At 34.5% G+C, this 10,089-nt stretch overlaps 2 protein-coding genes across 5 annotated transcripts; both read right to left on the reverse strand.

Moving 5' to 3' along the window:
• Positions 1–514: 514 nt before the first annotated feature.
• Positions 515–3,048, reverse strand: LOC122598367 (B3 domain-containing protein At3g19184-like). Of its 2 annotated transcripts, none has more exons than XM_043770958.1 (7): positions 2,850–3,048; positions 2,623–2,721; positions 1,831–1,862; positions 1,568–1,733; positions 1,226–1,429; positions 1,013–1,089; positions 515–912 (listed from the first exon to the last, which is right to left on the reverse strand). In XM_043770958.1, exons 1-6 carry the CDS (start codon positions 2,994–2,996, stop codon positions 1,042–1,044), a joined length of 696 nt encoding a protein of 231 aa, XP_043626893.1. In that variant the 5' UTR covers positions 2,997–3,048; the 3' UTR covers positions 515–912; positions 1,013–1,041. The 2 variants fall into 2 exon arrangements, with proteins under 2 accessions (XP_043626893.1, XP_043626895.1); XM_043770960.1 differs by having other exon boundaries at positions 515–915.
• A 1,271-nt stretch (positions 3,049–4,319) lies between these two features.
• Positions 4,320–9,279, reverse strand: LOC122595122 (B3 domain-containing protein Os06g0194400-like). 3 transcript variants are annotated; one of them, XM_043767435.1, is made up of 8 exons: positions 8,956–9,279; positions 7,958–7,989; positions 7,707–7,866; positions 7,136–7,342; positions 6,575–6,674; positions 6,297–6,494; positions 5,424–5,539; positions 4,590–4,732 (listed from the first exon to the last, which is right to left on the reverse strand). In XM_043767435.1, exons 1-8 carry the CDS (start codon positions 9,028–9,030, stop codon positions 4,673–4,675), a joined length of 948 nt encoding a protein of 315 aa, XP_043623370.1. In that variant the 5' UTR covers positions 9,031–9,279; the 3' UTR covers positions 4,590–4,672. The 3 variants fall into 3 exon arrangements, with proteins under 3 accessions (XP_043623371.1, XP_043623370.1, XP_043623372.1); XM_043767436.1 differs by lacking the exon at positions 5,424–5,539 and having other exon boundaries at positions 4,320–4,732; positions 8,956–9,259; XM_043767437.1 differs by lacking the exon at positions 4,590–4,732 and having other exon boundaries at positions 5,432–5,549; positions 8,956–9,277.
• Between the last annotated feature and the right edge of the window lie 810 nt (positions 9,280–10,089).

Here is a 10,089-nt window from a genome sequence, read left to right on the forward strand (position 1 = left end):
ATGTTAGATCGGTGGTTTATGTGTATGTGACGATCCTCCTTGCAAGTTTGTCACTTAAGCTCTAAGATTGATCCATTTATTGTTCTTCAAGTAATCCGAAAACATGCAAGCTCATGATATATCTAGTTATGAACATATATGTAACTTAATTAGCATTTAAATCCATTCAATTTATTTTCTACACAAGACGAAAACAGATGTATCGCTTGACAACACAAATACAAGAGGAATCAGATACGAAACCTCCCTATGTTAACAACTTAGGGCTGAAGAGAAAATGGCCAAACTAAGAAAATGGTGTAAACCTTATCCTTTTACTTATACCTATTACTCTAATAGTAATGAGTAAACCTTATCCTTTTAACTTATACCTATTAGTAATGAGTCTAGATTATACTCAATTTATCATCGTCATGATATTTTTTTACTATGTTTATCTTTTAGTAAGCATAGTATTTCAGTTTCCTCTTCTTTATGAAGAATGCTAAAAACAACACGTATGAGAACTGTTTGGAATTGTTGAATCATTAGAAATAAAAGTTCATATCCAGGAGATAATAATTATTTTTAAGCTTTTCGACGTCATTCAGATATTTGTTTTCTAAATGAGTACTAAAAAGCATGAGAAAAAATTAGGTGAATTTCTAGTTAATCACACCATTAATGTTTGATGACATGTTCAAATAACTAGAACAATCACATTTAACTTAAAATAGACTGACCCAGCTGACAAGTGATTAATGATCTACCGTCTCTCGCCATTGATCCACAAGCCATAGTTTATAAGTTCTTTCTCAGCCATTCAATATGACAAAAAATAAGTTCAATGACTAAGAAAGATGCACTTGCATATGCCATTAAGTCCGGAATGAGTTCTGTTCCATCTAACCAGCAAAAACATGATATCCCTACCTGCTAACGTGATCATGCAAAGGAACGATAGTTATATAACTCTCAAGAATCTATGATTACTTTAATCAAAACAGATTAAGAACTACTACTTATTGTCTACCTGCTAACACGATCAACTGTTGTCACTTCTCAAACATTGTCACTATCATCGGCTTGATTCACTCTTATTATGTAAACCTTCATTCAAATACAGAATGGATCAGCAGCTTCCCAGAGAAAAGGAAAATCAGGTTATTGAGACTCTAGTATTGTTGGTCGCATACCGAAATCATTAGAGATCAATTGATCATGTATTAAAGAGAGTGTGTATAACCTTAAAAACTGTCGGTTTGATGAGTTGGAAAACTAGTGCATCTCCATCAAGTAACTTATGATCTTCAGCAAACCCTTTCCATCCGCCACTGAGTCCTGTCTTTCTGGGAAGGTACTTTGCTTTCCAGTCGTCCCCATCCTCATCAACCAAAGTCATTATCTCATCACGTTTAGGAAGATGTTTCTTGAAATGGATGGGAAGACCCTAACACGAACCATATCCACATGTTAAATGCAAACCCAAGGTCTATTACATTTAGCAATTTCAAGATTCTATCATCTATATTACAATAGGTTACATAATCATGGAAACATTGGATATGATATTCCCTTTTGATCTCACCAGCCAAAATCCACCCGAAACATGGGATTGAAGCATTGGTTTTACAAAGCTCGGGAAACCAGGTTGCAGAGTGGAGTGCAGTTCGTCTGCTCTCCCTGAAGCATACTCTCTATCTTCATCAGAAGCATATACCCGATTTGATAAATCCCTTACTTTGTTGCCATAACTGATAAATATCACCACGAACACATGCATCAAATTACAAGGTTGGTCAAATTAAAAGAGAAACATAGCAAGGACAAATGGACAATATACTTAATTACCTCCTACGCCTTCCCAAAATCTCAATAGGCTCCTGTGATAACATTCAAAAAATATCATTCAGCATTGAGATTTAAAGATGGAAAAAAATAAGAAAAATATAACCCTCTGAGGAACCATAGTATGAAGTTATAAAAAAAAACTGATCCAACATGTTAACCCAAAAATTGCTTAATGTGTCAACTTAGTTATGCGATATTACTTTAATCTCCATATTTGGTTGTTAGCGGTTGTATATGCTAATTAAGTTAAAAAAGAAGCAAAAGCACTAAAAGAATTAGGACTAAAGGATAAGAAGTTCCACACATCCATCAGATCTGCCATTATGCAATACTTTTAAACAAACCTTTTTACTATAAGATGCACATGATCAATTCTAAGTTGCAACTTAAAGGCATTCATTCCATTTAAATCGCACGATCAAAGTAAATAAAAAATGAGGCTACATGATGCTTCTTATAGATCAAGAGCCATCTTCATGATTTACAATGAGTAACTACTACGTCCAATTTTCAAATATCAACGTCTATCAATTTTGCTATTCTTACGCAAACTTGGTAAAAGAACACAAATAAACAAGCATAAAAATACAAAATTTAACAGTCTAGTGGTTCTCCGCGACTAACAAGTTGAATAAAACTTTGTTTGATAACATATATAGTTGCTAACTAGTAACTACCATTTCATTTTCATGTACCATTTTCAGCTCCAATATATATAACAGCTAGCAAATAGACAATACAGAAAATTATATTAATATTAATAATAATATAGATGGGAAGAAATGATTGTACTTCTTTGTAAATTGCCGGTGGCTTCTTCACGACCCGACTAGACCTTCTCACAGTAGACAGATCCAGCGGCTTTCGAGGTGTCCTCTTCACCTTCTTCATCTGCAATTTTTAACCAGGAAAAAAAAAAACCCATTAAACTTCACTACAAGTCTACAACTCTTAATTAATCAGAAGACATTAACTCCAAAATAGTTATAAAAAATGTATAGAAAAATAAAAAAGGTTACTGAAGATTTATTAGGAGTTGAAGTGAGTTTGAGAGAAAGAGCTAAAGAAGTGAGTTTTAAATCTTCCAACTTCTTCTTGTTTTCTTCCATTCTTTTATTCCTGGATTCTTCATAGTTTTCAGACACTTTTTTCTTTGGTGCCACCATTTCTGATTTTTATTTATTTATAAATAAATAAAAAAGGATTTGCTTGCTAGAAATGATTAAGACAAAGAAGATTGGAAATCAAAGGGTCAGTGGCCACTGGACTGGTTGGGCGGCACTTTTTGAAGGTTTCAAACTTTCAAATTGTGTCTTGGTCTTTGTGCAAATTTACCAACTAAACCCTGAACAAATTCGAATATCATTCACCGTCCCTGTGCTTTTCCAGATTTTATATACGTCGATTTATTTTAGTATTACATTTGGCCCCTTCCACTTTTCTAATTTAACGTTTCTCATCAAAACTCTCTTTCTTGTAACTTTTATGCATTAAAAGTCAACTAGCAGTCTAGCACAATTAGATTAGCTTAATAGCTTATGTTTTGAGCTTATGCTTATTACGAATAAGCAATTTAAGACTTATACTTGATTAAACTAGGAAGTTGTTTTTTAGCATTTGGATACAAGTTTTTTTTTTGGAAAGGTGAATTTTGCTAAAAACTTCGTGTCGCGATTTGACAGCGAGAGATCTAGCATATGTTGTCTTAACCGGATCCGCGCTAGAGAGCTCCCTCGAAGTAGAAATGCCTATTTCAAATACACGATGGGGGCAAAACCCCCTACTAATCCGTTCGAAGGCACGACGATTAATAGGTGTAAACCCTGTCCCTTCAGACTTGAACCTGGGTAAACCCAAGCCAAACCCTCATAAAGGGACTTCCTTATGTCCTTCTCAAAGTTTTTTTTCTAACCATTGAGCTAATCATTTGGATATAAGTAATGTAAATTATTATGGTGGATCTTCAAATGAGCCAAATAAGCTAGATAAATGTGACTTATGAAAATGGGTTTGAATAAACTAATGAGCAAATATCAAAATGAGCTTATCTTACTTTTGTAAACAAATAAGTCAATAAACATATCAGATAAGCTAACCCGAAGACCCCCTAATTCAAAAAATCTGACTTTTTTTTCTCTTTTAATTCAAAATATCTGATTTTTTTTCTCTTTTGGGCTAAAAGTATAACATTCTTTTTTGTTCAATTTGTATACAAGACCAACATCGAACCTATGTCATAAGTTTCCTTCCTTTTGTCAACTTGATTTATAGACGATATCAATTGTGGTGGTATTGACGTGGATGGCCATGTTTTTGGTTTGAGTAGTGGTGGGTCTGATTTCGATATTAATGCAATTGATTTTGTTGGTGATGGGTTCAATTACGATAGCATATATTATAGTTACAAGTTTTGCATACTTCTACTGTTCTACATACATATCCTGCAACCTGTTTTGTCAACTTAAACCATATTGTAGGAAGAATAAACATAAAACATCAAGGATTTGAGGCTTTGAGCCCATTTGTCAATAGATAGCAATATATAAGGCCAAGATTAAGCCCATTAGTCAGCTGACAGCATATATAAGGCCAAGATTAAGCCCGGTCCATAGAGAAACGTGCATGTAAAGGCTGCTATACTTTGAAATCTATTTCATATCTAGAAAGTTATGTATGCATTTCTTTTGTTTCTTGTAATATCGATCTAAAAAGATACAACCCTTCCTATTTGAACTTGCAAAACTTGATTCGCATATGTAGCTTTTCGTTTAGGTTGCAACCGTAGGAGTATATCTCCTTTGGGTAGTTGGCCCGAAGTTGATTTTGTTTTGATAACCCAAATTTAGTGCATAACAGCCTTGCTCATCAAGCAGTGACCCATTGCTTGATTTCGAGGTAGAACCTACATGAAGATGACATTACCAAGATCAGTGACATGATGCATAGATGAGTTATATCACTTTCACGGTTTTACCAGTTTATCCGTTATTACGCCCTCTCCTTTATCAACATCACCTTTTATGCTTACCGGACCACCTACTATACTTACTTTTTGTTGTTGAGTCATACAGGCGAGTACAAGACCCGCATAACCTAAACGCTAAATATAAGAGTTGGTAACATAAAGCAGTGAACTACAGGTAATAATAAGTAAATATCAAAACGGGGAAGTTCTAGTGTGGGTTGAAACGAGTCAAGTTGACCCAAAACACTTTTTAACTGTTTTACAAAATGTATATATAAGTAAATGAACTATATTTTGCAAACCATTGATAGCTGACAATGTAAAGTATTATACGTATGTATATTGTAGAAAGACCTAGGCCCATAATGCCCCCTATAAAACCTGGCCCATAGTGGGAAAAACATGACCTATTCCCAGTTTTATCACATATCTCAGTTTTATAGTGTCCCCACTTTTTGCTTTCAACCCTGCAGTTTTATACCTCAACTTTATAACCCCACGTTTTAATCAAGAACACATAAAAACACCTAAGAAATATATACCCATGTTATGTATATAAAAATGAAGATAAAAGGGAAGGTCCAATGGCATAAAACTGAACCCGGTTTTATGGAACCATAAAACTGACCATTGGAGCTGGTCTGCATCGCAAAGTCCACTCCTCTAAAACCAACCATGCTACATTGTATCTATCGCTGATTGGACATGAGTTTTTACTATTCCGAAGCCTCTGACCAATAAGGCCTATGTGCCCCTTGGGATTAAAAAAACCATATTATCATAATAAAGATTAAATAATAATACGGAGTATATGTATTTGAGCAAAATAGATGTATACATTATAAATATAGTGAAATGTTCATTTTAAATCTAAAATTGTGTGAAAACTAGAATACTGGGCAAACACACTATGATTTAAAACTTAACACAATAGCTGCCTACCACCACCATCATCTCTCTCTCTCTGCTCCTCCTCCTCCGGTGACACCATGGCGGAGCCATGGCAGTAAGGGCAACGCCCGTACTGTATCAAACCACCACACTATCTCTTGGATCGCCGCCCATCAAATCCACAACATTCCCATATGCGTTTGGCTTCCAACCCCTTTATAAATGCCTCGAGGTAGGCTACCGAGAAGGGCGAAGCCCCTTGAACGGGGCAACCGTTCAATTAAGGGCTTCGCCTATATCGTATCACAATTTCCGGCAATGGTATTGGTAGTGGTGGTGGTGGGCAACTATAAACACATTTTGTTAAGTTTCAAATCACAATGTGTTTGGCCAGTTTTTTGGTTTTCACACAAATTTTAGTTTTCAAATGATCACAACCCTATAAATATACCATGAACAACTCGGAACTCATTTGACATGTTACCTTTTCCATTATTTCTATGGATTTGACCCGTTTCAATAAGTTTCATCCACATCGGCCCATTTATAAAGTTAACAGGTTGATATTGTCACTTCTAAGTAAATGGATGAAAAAATGGAGGTTCAATACCTTCAAACACGTCAGCTTTGAATACAGTGCCACTATTATCACAATGGTCATCTGAAGGCGAGATAAGAGTTGACATACATTCACTGTCTTCTGTATATTCCACGAGAGAGGGCCATTTATTTGGTGGTCTGGCTATATGCTTGTTTGGACTTCTCTTCATTTTGTTAACTTTTCTAATATCTTCCTGCTGGGGTTTGTCTAATAACATAGAATCAAGGCACTTAGTGGGATGGTAAGACAAACTCAAGAAGGGATAACTAAAAACTGTTCATAGGTACCTGAGGTCAACAATCTTGTTCTTTTAACACGAGGGTGCATTTCCATTAGACAAACAGCGGCTTCTACAGCTTCTAAGCCATATCTTCTTACTATATGCACCTACAAAAGAGCTGGTGTAAGCACACATTAACACTAGTCTAGTGAAATTATCATATGACAAATATGTTAAATGAGCAGTCGTACTAATTGTACAAGAAATGTATGCATATGTTCAAACAATCACATTAAATACATTTTCTCAAAGAAAAATATAGTGGGTGTTTGGGTTTGAATTTTAAAACTGAATAGCTGCAATCGCTTTGTAATGTTTGGACAACCAAAGCCTGCATATGATAAACTGATTTTTCCATTATAATCAGTTTAGGATAATCAGTTATTTATTAAAACAAAAATAACTATTTACCCATCTTTTGACATAATTTAGGAGATGTAACTCCCATTGCATGAGACGTTTCCGCAATTTCTTCACAATAAAATGATTCATGTTCATCTTTTATATTTGGTTTCTTAACCTTCATAATACGCAAAACGGCTAAAGACCCAAGCACCACCATAATTACCTGTAGTTTGCAGCTTCCAACAAGATGAAAAAATAGAATATCACCCTGTTGCAATTTTTGAGCGGCTGAAAATCCCCTCCATCCGCCACTTAAACCCCGCCTTACATTCAAATAGTTTGTCTTGAACTCCTTTCCAGACTCATCTACTAGAGTAATTGTTGCGTCACGGTCTGGCAAATGCATAACACAGAATTTCGTCGGAAGAATCTGGGCACATGATAATGATATCAGTTCCATAAAGAGAAAATGGACTTTTTTCTGAAATTTTGTTACATATTACTTGGTCAATTCAGCTCAGTTAGACCTTTAATGGGTCAAAAACCACCCAAAATGTATTTTTATTACATATGACCTTTTAGATCATTTTATTAATAAGTTAGATTGTTGCATAACAATTTAATAAGTCAAATTATAAGCCGAAGTTTTGACCCACTTACATATGAATGGGTCAATTCAGTGTTTCGGGTCAACAAGACCCATTGGACCCATACAGAATTACTCATTATCCAACCCGGCTGAGCTGCCCATTTAGTCAATTCTAAGTATCTAATAGTTTATACTTCATTCTTACCAACCAAAAGCTGTAGAGAACGTTAGAAGGGAGCATGCATTTGGCAAACGTAGGTAACTTGGCATCTAAACTTTCCAATAACATTGCTGCTCGCTCCAAGCACATATATTGATCTTCAGCATTATTGTAAATATCACACACCCTTGTTTTTTTTCCTTTTCTATATTAAGATGCACAGGTATACTCATAAGTTATTAAGGAATTTAGAGAAAGCATACTTGAATAATCAATATATTTATGAAGTTACCGACCCTGAAGATTTCTGGGGCTTATCTGACATAATCTGTTCACAAATAACAAAATACTATTAGTGTCATGTTAGGATCACTTATCCCTCTACAAAATAAAACTAAATATTTCTTTAGTCAAAAATGAAACATTTCACTTGATAAGTGACACTACATCCTAAAAGTCCATCCATTTGTTTTCTGATGAAGTATTGTACAATGAAACTTTGCACCATGAAACTTCGTTCAAAGAAACACCAAAACAAGGCAAACTTTGACTCTGTCTTAGGAATTATATGTGTCCATTGCTGAACTAGCGAGTCTTTTTCTATTACATTCCATTAAAGGTCTTACAAATGGATTCATCTGTAAGTGAAGAAACAAGCCAAAATATCCATAGGTGTTTACAGAAGAGGTACCAGGAAAAAATCCCAAAGGGGACAAAATTAAAAAAATTCATGAAAAACATATTCAAAAGGGGGTAAAATATTAAAAACCTATAAGAAAATTTAAAATATCCATGAAATTTTTTGAAATAAATGACAAAATGGCATTGCCCCGTTGCCCCCCTCTTAGTACCACCCTTGGGTGCCGAACGTATACCCCAAATAGCCCTATAACAATTAAGTAAACCAGTCTTTTTAAAACCCTATCCGGCATGACAATTGACAAAGATTGTTCATGATTGGCACTCAAACTTATAAGGCAAAAAGAGGACACACGATCACCAGTAAATAGGAACAATTAACCACTCAAACTTTTCCAGCCGACAGGTATGTTTACTTACACTTATTTTTTTTCCCCGTTTGGCTAGAGGTTCTTATGGAAACGGTCTCTTTACCCAAATACCTTTGGGTAAACGCAATACCCCGTTTATGCAAGGGGGGATTGGGTACAGTTATTGTTTGTACATCAATATAAAGCCAATAAAACTAAACACATCAAATTAAAAACTCAAGAGCATCCTAAGTTTAAGAAATAGTTAAGATCGAAGTGAGCACAACACAGAATCAAATTCTCACCTGTTTATCTTTGAATAACGGTTGTTTAATACAAGTTCTCTTCCTCTTTTTCTCTAAAGAAACGTTATGCTTCATCTATAACTTAAAAACTTGATCATTCGAAAATCAGAATATATGTATATGGAGTAAGTTAACCTCAGGCCACTTGGTTGGTTGATCAACTTTTTGGTTGCTAGCTGTTAATTAGTGTGTGAAAATTCTGTCATGTTTACAAAACAAAAGCAGCCAGACAAGACTTAGCAGGAAACAAATTCAACCGCCAAGTGGGGGATGCCAATTAGTTAATTAATTAATGGGAAATGATTAGCCCTTAATGGGCAAAATTAGGGGAGAAAATTAGTGTATATCAAGTGTTAAGTGTTAGGAGGATTTTTAAGCTATTTTGTTAATGAGGGGTAGTTATTTTCCTTAATTAATATATCAATGCAGGTCATTTCGGTGCGTCTGGACTTTTGACGTGGACCATGTTTGCCGTGTAATACTAGACTACTAGTTATATTGCTTTGTTAAAATAACTTTGTGTGTTTTGATTAATTCTAGGTATTGGTTTTGTGCAATGATTAAGGGATTTGATTGTGGAAAAAGCTAACGTAGAATTGGTTGCAAATTTTCTGTCATGTTTCTTTTTGATCCGTTTCTTTTGACTATATGATTAATTTGCTAAGTTTAAATATATGTCTAAAATATAAAAATCTAGTGTTGTATTATGAATTTTTTAATATTATATAGATATTTATTTTGAGTCATTTTTTATTCTAGAATGTTTTAATTATCAGTTTATAACTAGTTGTTGACCCCGTGCGTTGCCGTGGTGTACGTTTTGATGAGCCTCTAAATAAGTTGAGTGAGAAAGTGGCTCTGAGGAACCGGAGGGGGTATACAATAAAGTTTTGACAAATTTATGTCAAATATTTGAACATCTATCTATATCTATATCTATAATCTCTTATAAAACAAACTAAACCTCCTCCTTACTTAATTAAGATTTTGAATACCTAGATTACCTTCACAAATTCAAACTTTTTCTCAACTATTCATTAAATGTACCCAAAATACCCCTAACAATTTCAATCCACACAAATCTAACGTCAAACCCTAATTTTATTATCTATCTATACTTATATACAGTGGCGG

This window comes from Erigeron canadensis, chromosome 4, assembly GCF_010389155.1.
Source record: "Erigeron canadensis isolate Cc75 chromosome 4, C_canadensis_v1, whole genome shotgun sequence".
Taxonomy (NCBI): Eukaryota; Viridiplantae; Streptophyta; class Magnoliopsida; order Asterales; family Asteraceae; genus Erigeron; species Erigeron canadensis.

Coding starts and splice junctions, on each gene's coding strand:
- LOC122598367 (XM_043770958.1), bottom strand. CDS start 2,996: ATGGTGGCACCAAAGAAAAAAGTGTCTGAAAACTATGAAGAATCCAGG. Junction 1,430..1,567: donor TTTCGGGTGGATTTTGGCTG/GTGAGATCAAAA, acceptor GGTTCGTGTTAG/GGTCTTCCCATCCATTTCAA. Junction 1,090..1,225: donor TCAAACCGACAGTTTTTAAG/GTTATACACACT, acceptor ATTTGAATGAAG/GTTTACATAATAAGAGTGAA.
- LOC122595122 (XM_043767435.1), bottom strand. CDS start 9,030: ATGAAGCATAACGTTTCTTTAGAGAAAAAGAGGAAGAGAACTTGTATT. Junction 7,990..8,955: donor CGTTATTCAAAGATAAACAG/GTGAGAATTTGA, acceptor ATTTGTGAACAG/ATTATGTCAGATAAGCCCCA. Junction 4,733..5,423: donor GATGCAGACCAGCTCCAATG/GTCAGTTTTATG, acceptor ATCTTCATGTAG/GTTCTACCTCGAAATCAAGC.